This window comes from Rhipicephalus sanguineus, chromosome 4 (genome assembly GCF_013339695.2).
Source record: "Rhipicephalus sanguineus isolate Rsan-2018 chromosome 4, BIME_Rsan_1.4, whole genome shotgun sequence".
Lineage (NCBI taxonomy): Eukaryota > Metazoa > Arthropoda > Arachnida > Ixodida > Ixodidae > Rhipicephalus > Rhipicephalus sanguineus.
In genome coordinates this window covers 50,625,246-50,651,268 of record NC_051179.1, presented here as the reverse complement: position 1 = coordinate 50,651,268, position 26,023 = coordinate 50,625,246, and the positions used below count along the sequence as shown (strand labels likewise).

The window sequence follows — 26,023 nt, the reverse complement described above, 5'->3', positions numbered from 1 at the left end:
TGCGAAGTGATGATATTTTATTTTTTTTCAGTTACCAAAAAGATGGAGTGACCTTTCCAACCATTCACATGCATGCTTCCATTTCACGCAATACAACCAGACGCACTAGGAACGAAACAATTTTTTTCTCGTCCTTCACGAGAAAAAAAATAAAGGTACTTGCACTATTGACCAGCAAGTTGAACACTGGAATGCTGTAGACAGTAGGAAGAAGTTGACTCCTTGCAGCATGCAGACAGAGTGAGAGGAAGTGAACACATGATCCATTTGGCCACCGTTACATTCACGCTTTACGAATCCTTTGCTTCCATTGTCTTCAAAATGCCCCTGTAAAAAACCAGAAGAAACAAAAATTTGAAGAAACCATCAATGTTGATTTTCCAATCTGAGTGGACAGCCAAACACTTCAAGAAGACTCCAAAAAGGGCGTAGCCAGAATATTGCTTTGGGAGGGGTCCAACCACCTTATATGTATTTGTGTACTTAAATTTTTTTTGTGCCATTGTATAGCAGTTGTATAAGTGGACAGCTTGTGCATACCTAAGAGCTATAATAGTTGGCATTTGGCAACAAACATGCCCTTCGATATGGCTCTGTGATTGTAGACACCTTACGCAAGTCCAACCAACTAACGTCCACAAATATGGCCGAGAAAGAGTCAGAAGCTATTCACTTAAAAAAAAATACAGGAGATTCAGTGGTTTTAACAAATGAGGAACCTAACAGTTTTCTAACTACATAGTTGAAATTTGCCAAGGATGTCCCAAATAAATTGTTTCTGTGTATCAATCAAATCCTAGTTGATAATTAAATTTGTTATAGATACAATTTTTTAAACTCTGATGTCACTTCGTTCACGCAGCATCAAACTGATTACTTGCCATGAGCAGGCATTAAGCACATTGTGTGTCTGGCCATGAAGCCATTAAAGGGCCCTGCGACACAAATTCAGCATATCGTTTTTACTTCTTGTTCTGGTGCTGTGGAATGCACCTATATTGTTGCTTGCCTAAGTAGGAACGCTGAAAACTGTGTTCCTATTGTTTTATTTTAACAGAGAAACCACCTTGTGCTTAGACTACAGCGACATGCAACTGCAATTTTTGTGGACATAAGTGACATTTGGTCATGTGGTAGTAATGCCAGTTGCTGTGTGTTTGGTTGGCTTGACATGCCAATCGCACATAATATTTGAATATTTGTATGGTCCCAGCTAGGCCACACTACGGTGCGCTAAAAAATATAGAAATACTTCTGCACTTCTACGGAATTCTGTTTAAATAACATATTGTCAAAAGGATTGCAACATGACAACAGCTGTGCTGCACAAGAGCCACCATGAGGCAAGACTTCCAGCAGAGTCCCTCAGCTTCCGGTACACCTCAATAAAGAGGCGCGCAGAGACTGAAAGCAACTAGCGACGCTACTGGCAGAGTGAAAAGCGAAAGGGAACGTCTCCTCCCATTATCTGCTCGGGCTTTAAGCTTTGAAGATGAATAACTTCAGTTTTTGTGCACAAGTTTTTAAAATTCTTTTTGTATTCATCTCGGTATTCAACACTACTCTGCAGTGCTACAGAAGGCAGTTGAAAAAATGTTGCAGGGTGTCTTTTTGGCACTTCGAGGGTCATGAGCCTGGTGGATCATACGAGGCTAGTTTAGTTGAGAAATGTGTCCGGCCACTGTTGTGCACACGCGTGACGGCTCTACCTCGTATAAGTACCCTGCACTTTGCAGCTTAAAAGCTGCCAATAGCAGCCTAACTTCTTTCATTGTGAGTAAATTGATCTCATGAGAAACTACATTCTAAAAACTGCATTTGCGGTCACTGACGGCTATTTCTGAATCGCAGTATACGCTGCAGCTTCCAAGAGAAGCCGATTATGACTGGTAGCACCTTCGGCGACACGTGACTTTCAGCTGCTCATGTGGCCGACCAGAAAAAACTTCGTTTTAGCCGCAGGGGCGTTGTAGAAAACTTGCTGCCGACAGAGAAGACGCATTTTTCTGCATTCCGCAAAAACCAGATAGCTGCGTGCACTGCTGCACGCATGCCGTCGTTACAACAAAGTACGTTGCGCTCACACCACCTAGAATTACGCACAAGACTTCGTGTTCTATACCATGTAGTCCACTATGGTCGAGTTTGTTGAGCGTTATTTATTGTATCATATAATATACACAGCCAAATAAAGGGGCAAGAACGGTCTGCCGTACATATCTTTGTGGATTTGTTGTAACAGGCACGAACCGTATATGCGTAGCTGCCTCGTTTTAAAGGTGATGATGATATCGAGACAATCATTCAAGTATATCTGCTGAAAATAACCCTGGCAGCAAACTGTGGCGTTGGACGTACCGTGCCTCGTCGATTTGTGCCTGCAGCCTGTCGCGGATTGAGGCGCTGGCGGCGCCCTTCTTGCGCTCTTCGAGGTCATCGATGGCGTTCTGGTATCCTGGCACGTTGTTGAACAGCAGAATGTGCTTGCCTGCCGCCACCGCCATGTACCGTCCGTTGGGAGAGAATTGCAGTGCCACGATGGGGTCTGCGATAGAGAGAGAAAGAGAAAGAAATGTTTTAATAAAATTCTGGAGATGTTTGCCTGGCTATTTGTCTGACATGCTACTCCAGGTGCTGGATGATAAACACACAAAAGCACATAGAGCTTATCACAGTAATCGCAAATCTATCATCACTACCATCACCAAACGATGAAAATAAATAGATGCACCCTTATGTCTAACCCTGTGTGATGTGCTACAGCTTGGCTGGTCGTCCACTTTCAAAAAGTGGAAAGGCTTCTCAATTTTTATAGGCACGGGCAACGAGTGGTATTCGTTGCTCGTTCAAGCACTTCCAGTCAAGCACTACCTACCATTTTTCCAAGTGTTCAGAAAATGTGTTTCGAAAGTAAAACTGGTACGAAATCAATGGTTCTGGTTCAAGTCAAGAGTTATATTGGACACATATATGATATCGGAGCATAAGTTAACTATTATAAGGATCAATTAACTGTCAGGATAATTAATGAAAATTAAGTGGACGAGTTCATTGAAAGAGCAGACGCTTTTCTTGTGAGCAGCTGGGATCGTTGCGGCACCTGGCGGAGCAGATCTCAACCATGCATTTCTTTCTACATGGCCTCTGAGATCCGCTTCGGCAGCGCGCGCGCGAAACAGAAAGTTAACTCAAGAAACGCACCGGGGCACAGGAACGCCGACGTGCGAGTAGGGTGGCTATACTCGCGGACAACTTTTCTTGCCAATGAAGGGAAGGTTACGGGGGCGGAGCTACTGCACATGTACTGCTCCGCGAAGTAGTCCGGTTCGGCGCGCGTTTCGAAATTAGTTTTGGTTTGTGAACCTTCCGTACCTCCTGTGACGGCCATTTGATTCTTCGAGCGGCCGTCACAGGCTTAAATAGCCACTTGTTAGTGAAATTCGTCACAAGCTCCCTCGGCGAGTCGTCGGGAAAGCTGGAGGGTGACAAGCGCTCATCTGAAGTCGAAGACATCATTTTGACTGTGAGGTGCACGTAAAAGGTGCGACGTTTTCACAGGTGCAAAAACCCGAAATGACACTGCATAAAGCAAAACAAATATAATTACCTCCTTGGTGCGCGCTGACCCTCTCTTCAAACAGCGCCCCGTGGAAAATAAAGCAATGTTGTTTTTTTATTCTCACGCAGAAAACACGGACGCAATTGTGGGACTATAATCTTCAGCGGTAGCACACGCGTAGTTTGCCTCTCTAGCCTTCCCTTCATTGCCAAGAAATGTTGTCCGCGAGTATTCGCAATGCCCATAGACTGTCGCGCCACCGAGCGGAATTCAGGAGCGTCCTCTCGAGGAGGGTTAAAAATGGCGGCACTATGCAGTCGCTCCCTTGTTCGGCTGTGCTAGCCTCAGTGTTAACGCGTTGGCAAGAAAGGAACACTACGACTTTGCATGTTCCCTGCATCAGTGAACAAACCGGGCCCTCCGTGACACGAGAAATCTGATTCGTTCTTGCGAGACGCGAAGTTTTCGTGAAAATACGTGGCAACTCGCGCTTTCAATGCTAGCCCACAGTGTACACATACTATCAGCTTCGCGAGGCTTTCTGTAGCCACGTAGGTAAGTTAAATGTTATCGTCTGACATATTCAGTTGAAGCTCACCCTGTTTTACTTGCATATATAATTGGTCAGTGTTTCTTGTAGTACATGAGTCCCATAACACTGCACGCGGGAGGGAGGTCGCGCGGGCTCGCGATGTGCTCATGTATAACTGAGCGATCTCAAGTTGGCGATACATTAAAATAGGGCCTCTATCCTTTGTCAGCAAAGCGCTGTTACGAATCGTACGAGCGACGTTTCAATCATTCGAGGACGCGTCTGCTCGACGCCTTTCGTGGAGCGAACGCTTTCCATCCACGCCGTCCTTTGCCAGTGTGTTGGGTTTCATAGCCACCGCTGCGCTGGCTGCGCCGCTTGTTTTTGTACGTTTGTTGATAGGTGGCAGCACACTGCAAGCGATTTGCTTGTTGACCGGTCTGAGAGCAAGATTGGGAAGATGTTCTCAAGTCGTTCGGCGGAGGAAATTCTTCAGATTGCTTTCAGCAGTGATTTTGAAAGAAACCATCTTGACGACGAGGATTTTTCACTGGACGTAGAAGACTGTGAAAGCACCGAGAGTGACAGCGACGATGAACCACCAGCCGCTAACTCACGAGGAGCGAGTTGCACTTCACGTCCCCTCGTGCGTTAATGTTCTTTCACGCTCGTAAGTCACTCTGATTGTATTTAATGTATAATATCCTTGAGCGAGATCAAAATAAAAGCATAGTTCCTCTTGTGCATTGGATGTATCACAATTATTGTGGATATTATGGAGCGCCGCATGCCGCCAACACGCTCGAGCTCGACCAACGAAGCGAAATGGTTAGAGCGATGGAACGTGCAGTCACGGCCACAATCCACGCCTCTCGGCGAACTTCTTCGACGTTGCGAAAAACATACGTGTTTATTCTTTTCGATTCATGTTTAGATCGTGCTGATCGAACCTGCAACATGCGGGTGAAGTACACACGGCTAGAGTCTCAGCATGGCTGTGACACAAGCGCTACTGAATGGCATGTTAAATGCTTGTGTTCCGTTGAAGGCGTAACTCCGCGTTTTCGACTGCGCAAGTAATGACGACGGGGTATTATCACAGAACACTTTTATGTTTGCAAGCCATCATCACGCGCAGCAGCGATGGTGCTACTCGCTGGCGGCCTACTACTGCGGCAAATCCGTCAGGCAGGCTCGGTACGTACTACCTCGGAGTGCCGTTCAGCTCATACGTCAATTCTAGTTCATATAGGTTTATGTAGCACGCACAGGATTTCGCAAAGCATCGTTATGCACGGTAACGGAGCTGAAACATAACCTTTCACTTCGCAGCAAATAATTAGGTGGCGAGTACTTAGCACTTTCCATGGTTTGGGAAAGTATTTTAGTCTCATATCCATTTCAGCGCAGCTCATGACTTCATCCGGTGAAAGTGGCACGGTCCGTACGTCCGCACGTCCTATCTGTTCCTATGCAGCCACCATACCTATGCTAACAAACGGTATGGTGGCTAGAGGGGGAAGTGTGACGGGCGCTGTATCCCCGCCGTGGGAGAGCGATGCGCGGAACGCAATGAAAGTTCTGGCCGCCGCAAGGGGCGCTGGTGTAGTAGTAGGTGCTCGCGCTCGCCGCGCTTGCTTTGGCTCGTCTGGACTCGTTCGTTCTCTCTGTGCTGTGCCGTCACCTTGTTCGGATGCCTTGCCTTCGCTGTCGTCGTTTGTTTACCCGCCACTGTACCCACGTGTTCTGCGAACCATGCCGTCAAATCGCGCAAGTACATGCTTCGTCCCTGGCTGTAAAGGCGGGTATAGATCGTGCTCGGAGAAGCTTTCGGTCTTTAATCCCCGAAGGATCTCGCGAGGCGAGAGCAGTGAGCTCGAAATAATAAGCGGACTGACAAAGAGCTGACAGGGGACAGCGTTGTTTGCGAGCGGCACTTCGACGTGAGTTTCATCGGAAGGACATACCAACACATTATAAATTGTAACAATGATTGTTCGCGGGCCAGTTGGTACATCTTGAACATGAAACAGCGTGCTTAGACAGGACAGAAAGTTACAAGAAGCAGACAGACTGTGTGCTTCTTGTAACTTTCTGTCCTGTCTAAGCGCGCTGTTTCATGTACATTATAAACGGTGAGGTTGTGAGATACCCCGCGTTTGTCAGAAGACGCTGTGCCTACGGTGTTTCTGGACGCACCAAAGTACATTACCAAAAAAAAAAAGAAAAGCAGACAGGAGTTTCCAAAATAAGGGAGCGCCAAAAACTTGAAGTTGAGGAGGGTCAAGTAATTTGACCTCTTAACGTGATAGGGGAGTATGTGATAACAAATGTCTGACATAATTATGGGATGACAAATGTGTGATAAATAAACATGTCCTTGCATGTATTTAGTATGCATCTAAAGCCGTAAGTTAACAGAAATCATTGGTCCTTGCATAGACAGAACTATCGCTAAAATAATAAAATAAAATGCGCAGTATCAAAGAGCCTCCAGCTGCAGCATTCCGATCTCCACTTCAATTTTCTCAAGGAAAAGGAGCCGGAAATTGTAAATGCTTTGAACATTTCGCGCTCAAGAGCACTTCAATTTTCTCAAGGAAAAGTAGCCGGAAAATGTAAATGCTTTGAACATTTCGCGCTCAAGAGAACCAGGGGCGTAGCCAGAAATTTTTTTCGGGGGGGGGGTTCAACCATACATTATGTATGTTCGTGCGTGCGTTTGTATGTGTGCGTGTATATATACCCAAGCAAAAGTGAAAAATTTCGGGTGGGGTTTGAACCCCCCCAACCCCCCCCCCCCTTGGCTACGCCCCTGAAGAGAACCCCCTACAATACAGAGGAAATGGAGGGGGGGAAGTAGGTGCGGACTAAGAGAGAAAAAAAAAAACGCGCTGCACTGCAGCCAATATACTCGCTATGAACGATTGTAAACAGTTTACACTTGACCAAGAGGAAAGAACACTTTAAAGTCAGCTGAGCTATGCAGCCGAGCAAGTGGTTTAGTTAAACTGAAGCAGACTATAAATATGGTAAAAGCAGCGCAAAAGGAATATGATAATAAGAATGACACAGAACCAGCGCTGAACAGTTCAGCGCCTGTCCTGTGTCGTTCTTCTCGTGTTGTCGTCTTTTTGCGCTGCTTTTGCCATGAAAATCAGCCAACTAGCCAAGTTTTTGCACACTGTAGCAAATTAAACATGTCGAAGCAAACCGATATTAAGAAACATTTAAATATGAAAGCCTGGAGGCATGCCAGTTCCGTCTGGTTTAAAAGCATTCTTGGTTTTCTTTTTTTTCCCTCTTGCTTAACACCGCTAACAACTTGCAACACATGCTTCTTAGCGAAACAAACACGTAGCGCCTTCAACAGCACGGGCGCGGGGTATAAGCGATTATTAGAAACAAGTGAAACTAACGTTTAGCGGCCATACGCAAAGCAGGCAAATGCCGCCGCAAGCACCTACGGCGCAGGTAGCGCCACCTGGTGTGACCGCCATCTTTCATTGGGAATTCGTACAGCCCTCCGCTCTCGCCCGTCACACTTCCCCCTCTAGCCACCATACAAACGGGTTGACCCTCCTCCTGGCGCCATATTGAAAAGCACGGCGCGCCACCTATAGTTCGTGGGCATTGCGAAGACAACTAAGTCAAGGATTACGGTCGCCTGCAGAGTCGAATGGTCACAGGCTTTCGCCGAACGCAATATGGAATTTGCAAAGTGTCCTTCAATTTTTGACACGAAAGTGTTTTATGCCGGGGTCTACCAAGTACTTCTGTTAATAAAATAGACGCCAACGGGTGCGAAAGAAAAAAAAACAAAGAAAAATATCCGTCGCTGGGAATCGAACCCACGACCTTGCGGCCGCGACGGTGAGCGCCCGACGCTCAACCGACTAAGTTACCTTCGCTTTTTTTTTTTTTTCTTTAAGTTACCTTCGCAGATGCTGGTGCTGGACACTTTACGAACTCGCCTTATATTTTATAGTTGCTGTTGCGATCGGCGAGCCATCCTTTGCCGCGGGGCGCCGGGACGAAAAAAAGGCAGCCGCTTCACTGTGCGGCGATAAGGAAGAGCGCGAAGACGCCCGGCTGATTCTCATGCGCCAGGAGGTGCATGGTTTCAATTAATTTGCTCGAGACAGCACCATTGTCGCCGGTGCCGGAGCGGAAATGCGACACATGGCGCCTTTGTGCCCCACGAAAGGCCGCGACGCCGAGTTTCCGCCGAAGACGGACCTCGGACCACCGCGCTGTGCGTCTCCGGCTGGTAGGTCGTCTACGCTCAAATCATCGCCAGCTGCCCAGACGCATACCAGTGGATTTGCCGGGCCTGCAGCCGCCGTTCGGCCGCTTGGGTGGTCGGCTCGAGTAGCGACATGAGGGACTCATCACAACCCGCATGCTGGCGGCAGGCTTCCCCCGACGCGACATCGTTGTGAGAACAATGCGCGTGTTCGGGTTGTGTGTGCGTGTGCTGGGGACGGTGCCAGCAAAGTGACCTGCAGGATTCGCCGCCCGATTGGATGGAAACGTCTTCCCCTGTTTCCCCAGGTCTGGAATCTAGGGACCGCCAAGGGGTTAAAAGACGCGAGCGGATGCATGCGGAGGACATTCCGGAACGAGTTGTCTATATGTAAAAAATGTAAATAAACCTCTTATACGCTTCTTCTGCTCCTCAGTCCGGTTCCCTCCAACAGCAGCTCTTCTTGAGGACGAGGTTTGCGACCGCCTGCCTGGACGCGGGGAAACCAGCGCAATTGCGGGAGAGCCTCGCCTCCGCGACAACTTCCAACATTGCGCATCTGTCTTCCAAACGCCGCTAGCAACCATGCATTGCGGAGAAGCTGACGCTCGGGTCAACTTTTGTATTTCCCGACGCCGCCGCTGCAGCGAACTGAATTAACACTAGTCATTGACAGCCAATGTTTATCGCCGGTCTTCGACACGCCAGACAGGTTAATCGGCGACACCGTAGGCATGTCGCCTGCACAAACTGAGTGCGACTTCACCGCAAAGCTGTGCACTTGCTAGCCTGGCTAGCCCGACCTATGCGCAACTCTGCTACCTAAAGGTAGCATATACAGCAACTCGACTCGCACGGTGCTCTTGGCATAGGCGTGCGCACAGGGGAGGGCAGGGGGGCGTCCGCCCCCCCCCCCCCCCGAATCATCCAAGAGGGGGGGAGCGCAAAATCTGCCCCGTACATTGACACGTAGTCACCTAAGAGGGGGGGGGGGCGCAAAATCTGCCCCATACATGGACTTAGTAGGGTGGGGGGGGGCGCTGCGATGAACCTTCGCCCCCCCTAACGGCGAACCCTGCGCACACCTATGGCTCTTGGTGCTCTCTGTTGGCGGTTTAGGTAGGCGGGGCGGTGCCGCCGTCTGTGAGAGGTGAAAAAGTAATGCGTCACGATCGACACTTACTAGCGCTTACTCCGAGATTTCGCGCGATATCGGGGGTCATGGCTAAAGCGTCTCGATACCAGCGAACGACACTGGTCGGGCTGGCGTTGCCGAGGCACCCTAGACGCAGTTAAGTTCTTTGCTTTTCGCTTCGTGTTAGCGTGCGCCGGCTCATCGGAGTAGTGCAGCTTCCACATGCACCAACGGGATATCTCCGCCGCCGACTGCTTCGACTGCGAGAGCACCGACTAACAAAACTGCTGCAATACACGTTGCAGAAAGGACACGATTTCGACGGGAGAATGTCGTGCCTTGGTGGAGCGAGACAGAGGCCAGCGGGACGCACGCGTTTGCGGCTCAAGCTACGAACCTCTGCCTCCCGTGTTGCTGAAGCGCAGTGTGATTGTGTATGCATGAGCACAGGCGTCGGTTGCCCATTACTAGAAAGCGCACACCGTGCCGTTTCTCTCCTTAATTCACGACGTTTTGAAGAAGTGCATACCGGGTACCAGTGTTGATTATGAGCTTGTTGATGTCATCTTTACGCGGGATTCACTATTCGCTGAGTCCGAATATATGTTCACAACTTCAGCTACCACAACTAGAATAGGGGGAGTGTCCAAAGCGCCGGCTCCCGCGTGGGCCTTTTGCCGTGAACTCCCGCGCCGCGCCGCTGCTGCGCCGGACCCGCTCGCGTGCTCGCGTTCGTGCTCTCGTGTGGGACGCGCCCTTACGTGCGATGTTTCCGGCGGTGTTTACTTGCGTTTCGGCGGGCGGGGAGCCCTAGGGACCATCGAGACAACATCTGTACGGTGACAGTGCAACGACGCGCTACACAAGCCTATGTGGGGGACGAGGCCTAACAAGCCGGTCTCGTTTTAGTGGCCACCGAGACAGCGCCAAAGCCGACACGTAGTGTTACCGACTGCGGTGGAGAGGTGGCGCCAGTTTGACCATAGTGCGGAGTTGTGTGGAGCTGACCGAAATGAAACACACCAAGAGGACGAAGGTGTCAAACGGAAAGGCGTCAGATGGAGAAGAGCTGGTCGATTGGGTGCAGTGCCCGAGCTGCGAGCGATGGCTCGAGCGATCCGACACACCATTTGAGACAACGCAAGAGGCGGAGGCTGATTCGTCCTTCCTTTGTCGCATATGCGAGACAATGAGGATCATGAGAGAAGAGTCCCAGCTACAATACAAACAGGAGTCGGAGAGGTGGCAATTGGCCTTAGATATCCTGGCGGCGCGGTTGGAAGCACATATTGTGAACAGCAAAAACGAGCGAGAGGTGCTGCTGGACAAACTTGCAGAGGAGAGAAGGCTGAGAGGAGCATTACTTGAACAAGTTGGAGCACTACAGAGAGCTTTGGACATAATAGAGGCAGACAGGACCAGCAGCCACGAGAACACCAGTGCGACGAGGAGGGTAGAAGTGACCAAGTCTGCAGAGAACGTAAGCGATGAGAGGAATGCGGTCAAAGCCGCGGCAGTCGATGCTGACAGAGAGATAGTCCAATCCCAGAACAAGCCCAACAGCGATCAAGAGCTAGTGGGTGGCGATGACAGGAATGTGGTCAAAGCCGCGGCCGTCGATGATGGCAGAATGATAGACCAATCCCAGAACAAGCCCAACAGTGATCAAGAGCTAGTGGGTGGCTCTCCCGCGGAGGCCGTAGGATGGCAGGTCAAACGCAGCAAGCGGGCTCAGAAGCGACTGCGCAAGGAGAGGGCAGAGGATAGCCAGACCTCCATACCATCTTCGCGTAAGAAAACAGCCAACAGCCCCCCAGAACGGCCAGCAGGACTTCCGGGCGCATTCGTCTACGGGGATGGCAATGCACGTAGACTCAAACGAGCAGTCCTCCAAGCCAGTGCATGGCACAGAGGTGTACACTGCCGTACGAAAAAAGATGCTACGCTCGTGGAAACAATGGAAGCCATCGAGACTGCGACGGACGTCTGGGATTCAACAGAGGCCATCGTGGTACTGCACGCCGGTCTCAGCGACATCCAAGACGACACATCTCCACACGATTCAACTGAGAGGTTCAAGTCCCAAATAACTTCCTGGAAGGCAAGAGCCAAAGGCCACTTCTTCGTGGTGTACGGCGTCCCAGAAGTAGGACCCAAAGACGATACCATGCGGATCAAGTGCGAGTTGTGGAATCAAAACCTACGTCAAATTTGCTCAGACATTGGAACACGCGTGGAGTTCGTCAGTGTCACAAAGGCTCTCCAGGATAAGATGAATGGAACTTCCTACAGTGAATACGTCGCCGAGCAACTAGGGCAACGATTGGGACGCAGACTATGTGCTTTTTTAGGGCTTCGCCCGTCAGGCAACCACAAGCACAGGGCATGGAGTGTGAAACCAACAACCTCCATGATGACTGCCCTGGGACAGGCAATCCTACAAATGGCCAATCCACAGAGGTGGCAGAAGCGCTCCTGGCACAGGACGTGAAGAAAAAGACGGCCCGCCGTCGCCGCAGCCGCAAAAAGAGCAAAGACATACATGTAGGCTTCCTTAACCTACATGGTGCTCGAACGGTGAGCAAATGGGAAGAACTGTACCAGATGATGGGTGAAGAAGACATAGAGATATATGCCGTGGCTGAAACACACCTTCGAGTCATGGAAGAGCCACCAGTACATAAAAGTTGGCAGTGGGCTGGCTTGAACCGTTCAGGTGAATCGAGGAAAGGGGGGGGAATCGGTTTCCTGTGGAAAACTAGGTCAGCTTGGAAGAAGCTGGACAGTCCGTGTGTTGAGCACATGTGGGTCGAGGGCTACCTGCAGGGGCTGCCAGTCCTGGTAGGGGTGGTCTACTTTGCCGTATCTGCTGGAGCCGATGCTGGAAACTCAAGTATGGCGCAGTGCATCAGGGAAGACGTGGCAAGATGGGCAAGCCATCGAGAGGTTCTCATTATGGGCGATTTCAATGGGCACCTCCAAGCTCTGGATGGGTTCCAAGATACCAATGGGGAATTACTGCTGACACTGGCACGTACACTTGCCTTAGAGGTGCTAAATCTTCGTCCAGAATGTGAAGGACAGTACACCTGGAGCGCCAGGAACAGTCGCAGCTGTATTGATTACGTGCTTGCGACACCTGCTTTAGCACGACGTCTCACCCACATGAACATCGATGAAAATGGTGAATTCAGCATAGGAAGCGACCACAACCGAATCAAGTTAAGCTTTTCTCGATCCTCCTAGCGAACCATTGCGAAGGAACATCGCAACCCTGCTGAGAGGCACCTCCCGCAGTCGGAGTATGCGGCAGTCGCGGAAGCATTCGAGCAGAACTTTCAACCGACGGAACCACCAACATATGATCAATTTGTGCTCGAACTGAGACGTATCATGAAGAAGCACGAAATTCGCGTAAATTCCCGCGGCGGCCTACGGCGCAAAGGCTGGTGGGACGAAGAGGTACAAAGGGCCCTTACTGCAAGACGAACGGCGAATCGCCTACACAGAGCGGCTGTTAGGACATCACCCGGAGAGGAGTGCATGAGTACCTGGGAGGAATACCTCCGCCTCAAAAGAGAAATGCGGGTCCTTGTACAAAGCAAAATAGCTCAGCATAATAACAAACAATTGCGAGCTATCACAGAGGCAGGGCGTAACGGTGCAAACAAGTTTTGGAAATATGTGTCTTCATTGGATCGCCAAACTCCGGCACCTGAAATTCGACACCACTCCAGCAACCTACCGGTCACCGACCTCGCAGAGCACCTCACGACCCACATGAAAGAGCTCTTCAATCCCACACATGACGAATCGACCTCAGCAGTAAACGGCGACCCAGATGAGCCTCACCAACCAAGTGAAGAGGACCATTGGCAGATAACTAGGATCGCTCTTGAGCGTGCACTCCCGCGTATCAGTGCAAGTACTGCTACCGGACTGGACGGCATACCGGCGGGCCTTGTGAAATGCCTGGGGAAGTCTGCTCGTGAACACCTCGCGGGAATCTTCAATACCATCCTCAAGAACGGCCCAATCCCATCCGACTGGCAATGCGGCAGAGTAAGCCTCGTGTGCAAGAGAGGAGGCGACGCTGGACTGCTGGGCGACTATAGACCAATCACGGTGACGAGCGTCCTATATAGACTCTTCGCTCAAGTCTTGAAGGGCTGGATGAGCGGCTGGGCGGAGAAGAGGGGCATACTGTCTGAACTCCAGAATGGCTTCCGACGGAACCGACGCTTGGAAGACAATCTTTTCGTGCTCACCCAGACCATCGAGGTGGCACGGAGAGAAACCAGAAATCTGCTTGGATGCTTTCTGGACGTCGCCAAGGCTTATGATAGTGTGCCACACGAGGAGTTTTTCCACCAGTTAGACCAACGACAAATGCCGCGCGTGTGGACAGACTTTCTCCGGCGGCTCTATGCAGATAGCTCGGTGGTAGCATGCTTCAGAGGCACCAGAACACAGCCTGTGAGGGTAACAAGAGGACTCAGGCAGGGCTGCCCTTTGTCTCCGCTGCTATACATGCTATATGTGGCGGGACTTGAGCAGGCACTCGTGGAATCGGGAGTTGGATTCGCGTTCCGACTCAGGATTGGTGGAGTGGCGCAGACATGGACGCTGCCCGGCTTGGTGTTCGCTGATGATCTAGTACTACTGGCTGAGCGCAGCAGTGACCTTCAGAGGTTGGTAACACTGGCAGCCGACCACCTGAAGAGTCTGGGCCTTCACTTCAATGCCAAAAAATCGGCCATATTGCAGTTTTCAGGCGTGGAGACCATTGATGTGCAGCTTCCCGACGGAGGAAGCATTCCGGTATCAGACAAGTACCGGTATCTCGGTGTCAACCTTTGCACCTCCGCAGATCTCTATGACAAGCAAGAGGAGCACGTTCGACAGGCTTCTGTGAGGGCCGCCAACGTGTTGCGACGGCGGAGCCTGTGGGGGTGCAACCGGTTTGTACTGGTGCGCGAACTGTGGAAGGCAGTACATGTGCCAGTGCTGACATTCGCCAACGCCGTCATCTGCCTGTCCGCAGCAACACGCCAGTGGTTGGAAAGAGGCCAGCGTGAGGTTGGGCGACTGGCGCTGGCGTGTCATGGACGTGTAGCGGTCGAAGCTGTGCAAGGTGACCTCGGATGGTCAAGTTACGAGGCACGAGAGGCAAGGAGCAAGGCGGCCTACGAAGGCCGTCTTCGCCTCATGAACGACCAGCGGTGGGCCCGTCGTGTATTTAGATACACAGCTCTCAAGGGCATGAACACACCATGGCGCAGGCGTCTCCACACTCTGTGCCGCAAGTACTCCCTTTTTACTGACCCCGTCCAGGAGGACAGTGAGAGAAAATGGGCAGTAAGAGTACGGAATAGAGTGCAGGAAGCTGAGACGTCGGTGTGGCAGGCGGCTATGGAGCAGAAACCTAGCCTAGCCCTATACAGAGCCCACAAGACCACCATCTCCGCCGAACGCTTATACGACAATAGTGCCGGCAGTGCACTTCTGTTTGAGGCCCGTGCTGGAGCGCTCCGCACTCGGGTGTATCGGCGTCACTTCGACCCGTCGTTGGCTGACGGCACTGTGCAGTGCAGGACATGCGGGAAAGACGAGGAGAGCATTGAACACCTGGTGCTTCACTGCGAACGCCTCTGGCCTCGTCAGACAGATGGCGCCACACTACCGGAGGCACTCGGCTTTGTGAAAGACTGTGGCGCATCGGGTGAAAGCGGCAGCCGCGATACCAACGTGCACCCCCTGGCAGCGACAGCAATAACAAAAGCAAGGCTTCTGCAGTGGTGGTCAGGGAGACAGTGAACAATTGTGATGTTCATGGAACTGGCGTGATTTTTCTTTGTTTCTCTCTTTTTTTTTTAATTTATTTGTTTTTCGTTCCGGTCAGGACACTAAAAGGTGCCCCCCCGGTATAAAGGGGAAGACCACAGACATCATCATCATCATCATCGCTAGAGTCACTGTATATGCTACCTTTAGGTAGCAGAGTTGCGCATAGGTCCGGCTAGCAACCACAGCTATGCGGTGAAGTCGCACTTCGTTTTTGCAGGCGACATGCCTACCGTGTCGCCGATTAACCTGCCTGGCGTGTCGAAGACCGACGATAAACATTGGCTGTCGATGGCTAGTGTTAATTCAGCTCGCTGCAGCGGCGGCGTCGAAAAATAAAAAAACATTGGCCCGAGCGTCAGCTTCTCCGCGATGCATGGTTGCTAGCGGCGTTGGAAGACAGATGCGCAACTCTGCTACCTAAAGGTAGCATATACAGTAACTCTAGGACCCGCGGGCTTTCCGCGCTCGGGAAGCGCGCGGAAAGCGAGGGGCGTCTGCTACGCGCTGTAGTTTCTTGCGCCGCGTTTCCACTTAGGGCACTTGAAGTCTACTTAACTTTTATGATGCGGTGCGGAATGGAGCTTAACCATCTTTAAGCGTTGTGTTAGTGCTTGGGCAACAACAGAATGCAAAAAATCACGTGTCAAGCGGCATCAGCGTGGCCTAGTTCCGGTCACAGAGTTCGAGAAGGTTGGTGCGTGTGTAAAAACGCGCAAAACGGACACGCACAAGCAAAGAACGAAAAAAAAAACCCTATTCGCATAAATAATCGGGCAATAGCATCACGGATGCACGAATTAAGAGTAATAAAAAAAAGTAAATTGCACGCGCAGTCAGCTGAAATACTTGCGCGCAGTGACCGCTTCACACTACGAGCTTTTTACCCATGGTCGCCGCTGGTTTGCTAGCCATATGCACACCGCTTTATTCGACAATTAATTAGCCTCGACTAGCACCAGTGGTGTAGCCAGAAATTTTTTTTCGGGGGGGGGGGGTTCAACCATACTTTATGTATGTTCGTGCGTGCGTTTGTATGTGTGCATGTGTATATACGCAAGCAAAACTTAAAAATGTCGGGGGGGGGGTTGAACCCCCCAACCCCCCCTTGGCTACGCCCCTGACTAGCACTTTTTAATGGACAGAGCACACCGGGAAGACGCAAGGGAAACAAAAAAAAAAGAAAAAAGGGAGTAGTGACGGCCATACGACCGCAATGCTGTTGGCTTATCTTTGCTTCTGAGGTAGCGTACAGCAAGGCTCACCGTGCGCAAACAATTGAAAGAAAAGCAATGCCAGGTAAACTGACCTTATTCCACCAAGTTCTTGCATAAAAGGCGTAATATAGAATATCCTTTACAAATATCCAGATATCATGGAACGAAGTTACAAATGCCCCCATTCTTGCTGTACAAGCTGCCGAAACGGAAATACGGTAAGAAATTGACAAATAGAAGTGTAATATCTCAATCGCTTCAGAAAATTGTTCAAATGCAGAGATACCTTTTGTACCTAGCCGCATGTTGCAATGGATCGCTGAACGTCAGTATGAAACCTTCGCGCGAGATGCGTGCATTGCTTCAAGCCTTCACCATACGAAATGAAAACAGTTTCAAACAACTCATTCTCAACCTCAGATGTTTTCACGGTTCTCGGAGGTTAGCCTTCGCCCGGTTCAGAGACTACAAAAAGATGTGGGCGATTAGTTACATAAAATACAACTGTTTCCACGGCAGTTGAGTGCGCGCCAAAAGGGCACCCGACCGCAATTTCCCGCTTTTTCCTGATGACCTCAATATAGCGTCCACCACAATTTCGTGCTGAAGCTCCAAAGTACTTAAATAGCGAGTCTGCTCATCTCTTGAATAAATATAAAGAGGTGACCAGACGGGTAAAGCAAGCCTCTTTTGTCCCGCAGACGCGTGCAATCAGATGCTCTGAACTGAGAATCACGTTTGTTTTCAGGCGATCGCTCATAACGTGAAGTGAGGCATACACGATGTTGCACTGTTATCGTTTCATTTTCTTTGGTTTGTCTTTTTTTTAAGGCCTCAGATGCCTCATCAAACACGAAAATTGACCGTCGGCGTCCCGCGTAGTCAACACGAGTGATGCACAAAATCATCACGCGATAACGTCGACAGAACTTGTGACGTCACTATGACGTCATTCAACGTGACGTCATATGATGACGCCATCACACGACAATGTCGCTTTGCATTGCTTCCGTGATCGGGGGCCGATCACGAAGGCAATGTAAACACAGGTGAGGTGCACAAAGCTTGCAATGCCTTCGATCCTGTCGGCAGTCCGAAACCACGTTATGTGCAGAAAGCTTTCGGAGAGGGGCGAGGGAGGATCAATGCATCGACTGACGAAAAAGATGGCTTTCGTTTTCGAGTCATCTCCGGCGAATGCATAAGGGACCATGTTTTTTTTTTCATGTAATTCTTTCGCATATACATTTTACCTATGCGGTCAGTTCTTCAAAATGTATAGCTAAGTCTAACATGTTGACGTCGATGTTGGTGACCACCACGTTTTTTATAACCTGACGGAAACAAATCGTCAGACCACACATCGTCAGAAATATTTCTGGCTAGAGAAAGCGGGTTTGCGCGCCACACACCATATTATTATTGTTAGTCGTTACGCAAATGGCAAGCATGTGATGCCATGACCTATCGGCCGTGTTGGGCATACGTACATTCGTGCCCCTCCGTGCCAATTTTCGTGTATACCAAGTGAACGAGACGCGAGTTACGCGAGTAATTTTTACTTTTGGTAGCGCGGCCACGCCGACTGACACATTCGGCTTCGCATGAAATGGCTTGAAACGGCAGAGCGCCGGAGGCAGCCTTGTAAAACAAATCGAATGCACGAAAGAAAAGATAGGATATGAAGGGTGCAAACGCGTTAGCATGCATGAGCATACGTGCATATGTGCTACGTTCTCCTGGTTATCTTCAGTTTATTTTCTCCTGCAGCAAGTTTGCGTTCGTCCTTCCACACGAAAATAAGTTAAGCGCCTTTTCTCACGATGAAGTGCGCGCAGGATGCGTTCCTCAAACAGCCACGGAAGTGTGGACCAATGCGGTGACAAACCTGAAAAAGCTGAAAGGATATATACAAAATCCCCGTTTCACAACACACAAACTAACAAACGCGTGCTCTGTGTGATGAGTCGCTGCAATATTATATTGCAGTGACGCAGTATGAAATATTGCCCAAATTTCCGCAACTTTAGCTAATAGCGGCCAAAATATCACGCGCGTAGCAGACGCTCGCCGCTTTGACGCGGCTTCCGCCGCGGAGAAAGCCCACGGGTCCGGCACGGCAGCGCCGCGGCGCGGCAGTTCACCGCAAAAGGCCCTCGCTCCTCCCATGTATTCGCGCGGCGCTTTGGACACTCCCCCTATTCTAGGTCACTCTACCACAACAGTTTAATCATGATGATGGGCGTTAGTCGTCGCGATGGAGACATTTCACTGAGCATCAACATGGGTGCGTCCACACGTCAAGCGGTGCTATAGCTGCCAAACATGAATGTACATTGTACAAGCTCTTGTATATCACTACACAATAAGCACTACTTCTGTGAAGACACGTTTCACTTTCATTTTATACCGATTCCAATGATGGAGGGATCAGCCATGTTTTTTGTTTATTATATCGGGTTTGTGCGTGGCGGCATGTCACCAATTTGAGAACTATGCTGCTTCCAGGCGCGTCCGCTAGGTGGCGAGAGGTAAGCTGGAATAGAGTCAATAGCTAAGCTGGAATAAAGCCCCTTGATGTTGGAAAGTAGCGACGCTCCTTTATCCACGCCGGCTCATCCCCGCCGCGCCGTCAACCTCCTCTTTTTTCACCCTCTCTTTCGCGGAGCCGGCGCATCCGCAACGCTGAATGGCTGCGACGCGCGATAGCTCCCAGTCAGGTGACCCTGACGTCACGAGAAGCGAGCGCAAGCAAACTTCGCGCGCTTTCAGCTGCTCACGCCCGCCATGAACCCTCCAGGCGTCAACCCTCCAGGCGTGTGTGTACGGGTGTGTGCAGGTGTATGCGTGTTTGTATGTGCGCATATGTGCGCTTGCGTTTGTATGTGCGTGTGCGCACGTGTTAACGTGTGAGTGCATGTGCGTGCGTTTGTGTATTCGCGGTGTTTGTGCGTTTACGCACGTATGTGTATGCGTGCGCCTGCGCGTGCGTGTCTGTATACTCTGTATCACTTGTGCATGCGCGTGCGTTTCTGTATCGTTGTGTGTGTGCGTGTGTGTCTGTATCGCGTGTGTATGTATGTGCCTGCGTCTCAGTATCGCGTGTGTATGTGTGTGCGTGCGCGTCTGCATAGCGTGTGTATGTATGTGCGTGCGTGTCTGCATTGCGTGTGTATGTATGTGCGTGCGTGTCTGTATCGCGTGTGTATGTATGTATGTGCGTGCGTGTCTGTATCGCGTGTGTATGTATGTATGAACGTGCGTGTCTGTATCGCGTGTATGTATGTATGAGCGTGCGTGTCTGTATCGCGTGTGTATGTATGTATGAGCGTGCGTGTCTGTATCGCGTGTGTATATCTGCGTGCGTGTCTGTATCGCGTGTGTATATCTGCGTGCGTGTCTGTATCGCGTGTGTATGTATGTATGAGCGTGCGTGTCTGTATCGCGTGTGTATGTAGGTAAGAGCGTGCGTGCCTGTATCGCGTGTGTATGTATGTGCGTGCGTGTCTGTATCGCGTGTGTATGTATGTGTGTGCGTGCGTGTCTGTATCGCGTGTGTATGTATGTATGAACGTGCGTGTCTGTATCGCGTGTGTATGTATGTATGAGCGTGCGTGTCTGTATCGCGTGTGTATGTAGGTAAGAGCGTGCGTGTCTGTATCGCGTGTGTATATCTGCGTGCGTGTCTGTATCGCGTGTGTATGTATGTATGAGCGTGCGTGTCTGTATCGCGTGTGTATGTAGGTAAGAGCGTGCGTGCCTGTATCGCGTGTGTATGTATGTGCGTGCGTGTCTGTATCGCGTGTGTATGTATGTGCGTGCGTGTCTGTATCGCGTGTGTATGTATGTATGAGCGTGCGTGTCTGTATCGCGTGTGTATGTATGTATGAGCGTGCGTGTCTGTATCAGGTGTGTATGTATGTGCGTGCGCGTCTATATCGCGCGTGTATATATGTATGAGCGTGCGTGTCTGTATCGCGTGTGTATGTATGTATGAGCGTGCGTGTCTGTATCGCGTGTGTATGTATGTATGTGCGTGTCTGTATCGCGTCTATATGCGCGTGTATATGTATGTATGTGCGTGCGTGTCTATATCACGTGTGTATGCGCATGTGTATGTAAGTGCGTGCGTGTCTGTTCGCATGTCCACGCACGTGTGTCTATAACACGTGTGTACGTGCGTGTGTATGTATGTGCGTATCTATATTGCATGTGTATGAGCGTGCCTGCCTGTATCCCGTGCGTATGATCGTGTGTATCTATGTGTGTGCGTGTCTGTATCGCGTGTGTATGCATGTCCGTGTGTGTACGTATGTGCGTGTCTTTATCACGTGTGTATAGGCGTGTGTGTGTGCCTGCGTGCATGCATCGTGTGCGTGCGTGCGTGTCTGACAGCGGCATTGATACAAAAAGGCTTCGGGCTCACTCATTTGGCCCAATTTAAGTAAGCCACCACATTCCTTCTTGGGTGCCTTCTTTTAGCTCATCAAGGCCACAATTATGAAAAAAATTCTCGCCTATACTTTATGCTGGTTACATTACATGCGTTAAAGGAGTACTGACACGATTTTGAAGTGCAGCAAAACGGACGTTTTTGGTTGCCTTGGCATGTAGTGTTAACGCTCTCCCCACACCGCATCCGGGAAACACGTATAAATATTTAAGTTTGATTTTAAAGTTTTCATCTCCCAGCATCTGCAAGGCAGTTTCACCGCATGGAGAGCCCTATGACGTTTCAAGTCAGCTCACTTGGTTTGCGAAATCTGGGTTCTGCATGCAGCCTAAATCACAGAAATCGCTGTCGGAGGCACTGGACGACAGTTCACTCATCATGAACCACGTTCGACTGTCAGCAAAGGACAGCAGGTGCATATTTCGTGGGTTGCAGTCTGCCCGTGATGTCACGGGCAGACTTGACACGTCACTATGAAGCCACCCTCTCGAAAGCGAAACCGAAACTGCTGGTTGAAAGAAGCGGTATTAAAAATATATGCAATGCATTCCCATGCACCACGACACTCTTTTTAGGGTTCTCGACACCCGTGCTTTCATTTAGAGCAACAACCCGAAAAATTTTAAAATTCATGTCAGTACTCCTTTAATACACCGTGTTAAGGACAGCCGAGGCGGCGACGGGAAGGTAAACCGCTCAGCCGCCAGTATGATATACTCATTTTTTTTTTCGAAGCGCTTATTTGTATATACCGAAGCGTCTTTAAAAATATATTTGTCACTTTGTTCTATCGAAAGCCCACTTTCGTCATGACTATTCCTTAAGAAACAGGTTCTCATTTGACGCTTCAAGGGGCCGATTAAACAAGCGCGCGCAGTGATTTTAATGCGGCTGCAGCGAGCCAGTGGAGGGTTCAGCGTGCCGTGCGCAGCGCGCCGGCCAGGGGAGGGGAGAAATCCGAGGAGAATTGAGGAGGAAAACGCGCGCGCGGAGGAGAGTGTCGCTACTTTCTGGATCAAGGGACTTTAAGCTGGAATAAGCTGGAATGGCGAATAGCGTCCCCTTGTGTCCAGGACATCGTAATTGCTCCGAATCGCCGGTGAAACCGCTCTCTTGTTCTTTTTGTAGGAAGAACGCGAGAACTGGGACAAACATGGCCTTATTCGCAATAATTGGACATGCCGCGTCTAGAAAACCGTATGTGCTTGAAAATCGCGGTTTAATTTATGTGTAGAGTACACGCTTAATCAGCAAGAAACTTCCCCAGACAACACTAACGAAGTCCGACGCCCTGCCACAAACGCGTTAGACACCACGTTTCGGACACCAGCAATTTAAAAAGGTACGAGCATTTTAAATGCCCCCAGAAAGATTAAACAAAAATTATCGAACGCTATATGGGCAAGCGTGCGAAGCGTCGGAAGGTCATGAATATACGCGGAAATGCAGCGCGCTGTATAAACCACGTGGGAATGACTCAGCGCACCCATTTGGACAAATGCACACTCATCGTCAGGGCGAATAATTGGGATGGACGAAAGTGTGGAAAACCGCGAGCTCGAGCGTCACCAGTATGACACTGCGATATGATTCACAGAGTTAATTAGAAAGGTGACTTGAAAGACGGCCTGTCCTTTCCTGCAGAAAAAAACAAAAACAAAAAACTTCGTGCGCACGCAGCCTTCATTGGCGCAAAACGAAGTTCAGGAGACTGATGCCGAATGCGTTATTCCCAGTAAATTCCTTGACTGCTTCCACACTTAACTGCCGCTTTCCGTGACGTCATCAGCGGGTGACGTGCGTGCTAATAGCGTTCGTCACTCTCACAACACTGAAATTACTTTAAAGTTCATATGCATGAGTACTCGGAGGGCCGAAGAAAGTCGAAATGAAAAATATCGGTAGGCAACACCGTCGTTGAATTGAGATTGACCGAACCAGACACCATAAGTGAACATAAAGTTGGTGTTGTCCACTGTATCCACTATTTAGCAACACTGTCCAGAGGTGCTGCTCTAGAGCCTAGACTAAAGTCCCCGAAAAAGTTCTTTTTCGGGGACTTTAGTCTAGATAGGGCGGCTAGCCACCCTAGTCTAGACTACACCAGAGCGAATATAGGGCTCTGGACTACACCTGTGCGCCGCCACCATCGCCTGTTTTGCTCTCGCCGCCGAAGTCCCACGAGTGATCACAATGCCGCCGCCGCCGCGCAATAATTGCGGCGCGCCGCCGTTTGTCTTTTCTTTTAATCCGAACGGGGAATCTGAACATCAGTTGTATCACTTCACCGGAAGTTGTATCTTTCTCTCCTCTAGAAGTCTCACGAGTTGCATGACTTGAGACAGACGAACTCTTCACCGCGGAGACGATGCAGCTCTCCAGAAAAAAGACGAGCCCACTTCTACGGTATTTGAATTTCTCACGATGTGCATGACCACAGACAGATGAACTCTTCACAGCGGAGACGATGCAGCTCTCCAGAAAAAAGACGAACCCACTTCTACGGTATTTGAATTTCTTTTTCTTTTTTCTAAATTCAAGGGAATACTTTATCTCCCCCCTCAACTCTCTAGGCTATGCACCCACCCATAGGTGTGCGCACGAGCCCCCCCCCCCCCCCCCACCACCACCACCTTAATTATCTGAGGAGGGGCGCCAAGTCTGCCCCATACCGTTACTCAATCGGACCTGTCCCGTCATTGTTTAAAGAGCAGGGTTATGGCCATGCAGGCCTTTGACGACAACGGCGGCCGAGGACCACTGATGTCGCATTCCAAAAGCTGTTCACTTCTCTTCTTCACTTCTGGAAAGCCGGGGACCAAAAGCAGGCCGTTGCGGAAAGCACGTCACCACTTCATTTTCATCTTTGCATGCACTGCGAAGCTTGGAAGCTTGTTCTTTTTCGATCGCGGCCAGGGGCGAGGAGGGGGGAGGTCTGCGGTGAGACATCGCCCCCCCCCCCTAATGGGGAACCCTGCGCCCGCCTATGCCCCCCTGTCCAACGTTACTAGAACAAACTCAGTTTAAAAGCTCCGCCGGAGAGGCGGTCCGCGTGGCGGTCGTGAGAACTAGTGGCGCTGCAGTCACGTCTAGCTCCCGCGGCTGGCGCTTGTTGTGATCGGCGCCGCCGATGTACGAGCGCACGTGGGTTACAGCGTCGTCTGCGCTGTTAGCTCGTCATTTTTGCGAGTGTTCTTGACCAGGCTTAGCGTCTTGTACGAAGTGATGTACGAAGCGTAACGAGGGCGAACAGATTCACAGTGCGGTATGCCGACTTGCTTTGCGCCGGGCTGCAAGAGCGGCTACCGCAACGACGACTCCGTTTCACGACACTTCTTCGGACCTGCAAAAGACCCTACGCCATTCAAGCTTTGCATCGCAAAGATAGAAAGCTTACTGTGAAATTCAAGGTCTGTGACGTTCATTTTGAGAGTGACGACATTGTAAAGCACTATCGTCGTGTCGTTGCGGGACAAGAAGTTTTGATCCCACGTGGAAAGTGGGAACTCGCGCCCGGTGCCGTGCCGCGCTTGTTCCCAGCACTTCCACCCCACATTTCAAAGCCAAAATGTTCGGGGTTTTGGCGCAAATCCTCCCCAAAAGGCACGGCGTCCCGCGAAAGCCCAGTGCCCAGTTTGGAGGAGCTGTCAGAAATAGAACAACAAAACAAAAGGCAGGCGATTACCTATATACGCTACCGAGACTGAGAGTTGCATCACACTGACATCCGATCAGTTGTCAGCTGTCGCCATGCCTTCAAAGCAGTGGATTTTCGAGAGATTTTACGACGAGGTATCGAACAAGATGTGCGGAATATTTTACACTCGCCGGCTCGAGAACGGGCTGCTCAGCGCAAAAATTTGACACGGTACACATAGAAAAGACGAGGACCAGTCCTCGTCTTTTTTATGTGTACCGCGTCTCCGGGAACGGAGACTTACTTGTGCAAAAGATAATTGTAGTTGACGAGCATTTTAACAGCGTAGTGAACGGCTGCAGCACGAAACGCAAACGGCTGTCGTACAGTGTAAGTGCTGCGGGCATGGAACATCTGCTCGGTGAAGTTGAAAAACTGAAGTTGAATACTGACGACTGTTATAGGGACAGAGTACGCGCGAATAACTGCTCGGTGCTCACATCACGGCCGAGCTGTTCGAATTGTGTAAGGCACCGTAGAAGGATGCGACGTAGAAAGATGAGACACCGAAAATACAACTATCCGCTGAAAAAATTGCTCAGAGACGACATCTATTCGATGTAATCGCACACTTAGATTTCATTTACCGAGTTCTCGTAAAATTTTCCGATTTTGGGTCAGTATCCCTTTAACCGTCGCGAAAACGTGTCTTGTAAACATTGCAGAGCACTGGCGATGTTTTTCGAAAAAAAATTTTTTTCAATAAATTGTAGAAACACGAGTACTGTTTTTCTAGAACGCTTTTGTATCTCGAGTAAGTACGCTTCTTTGTACACTATAAAGGCTTTTACAAACGTGTTGAGTTGTTCTTGGTCTAGATAACAGCGGCTAAAATTGTGGTGGTAGTTATAAAAATTACGCTGAAAACCCTCATTCGCTTAGAAACTCTTATGCTTGGAAGTTAAGCGCAATGTAGACAGCTCAAATATTGTCACAGGGTATTGACGTCGACGAAGGCAGCAGTCAGCAGGTCCGAGATGAAACACTTTATTTGGCCGAACTTGTGGCCGAGAAACTGAAAGTCAAACTACAGCAATACACTGATAGCGGCGAACAGAGCGTCGACCGTCGATCAACTGACAAGCGGTCAAGCGCGTCGGATTTTATACAGGCGCTATCGAACTTTCCAGCGATATCGCTGGTGGGGCGTTATCTCTCGACAAAGCTGGAACATTCGCGTGCAGCGCGCAATCTCACCAAAACGATCTACAATCGCGAAGCTTCTCGAACACTGCTTCGCGGACAGCGTCGGGCGTTGGTAACCGTCCTTGCTGGTCAAACCCGAATACGTCAAAATAAAACAAGAAGTGGGCGTGGCAATATAGACCGAATATCGATTC

At 50.1% G+C, this 26,023-nt stretch overlaps 1 protein-coding gene across 1 annotated transcript in view; it reads right to left on the bottom strand.

Annotated features, from left to right (window-relative positions):
• LOC119389950 (transducin beta-like protein 2) overlaps nt 1-26,023 on the bottom strand; it is a 285,922-nt gene continuing 259,899 nt past the window's right edge. The window contains exons 9-10 of the mRNA XM_037657411.2: nt 2,359-2,545; nt 1-327 (exon numbers count right to left, since the gene is read on the bottom strand). Of these exons, the coding sequence (XP_037513339.1) occupies nt 291-327; nt 2,359-2,545 (224 nt within the window). The 3' untranslated portion in view covers nt 1-290. The remainder of the gene's footprint in view (nt 328-2,358; nt 2,546-26,023) is intronic.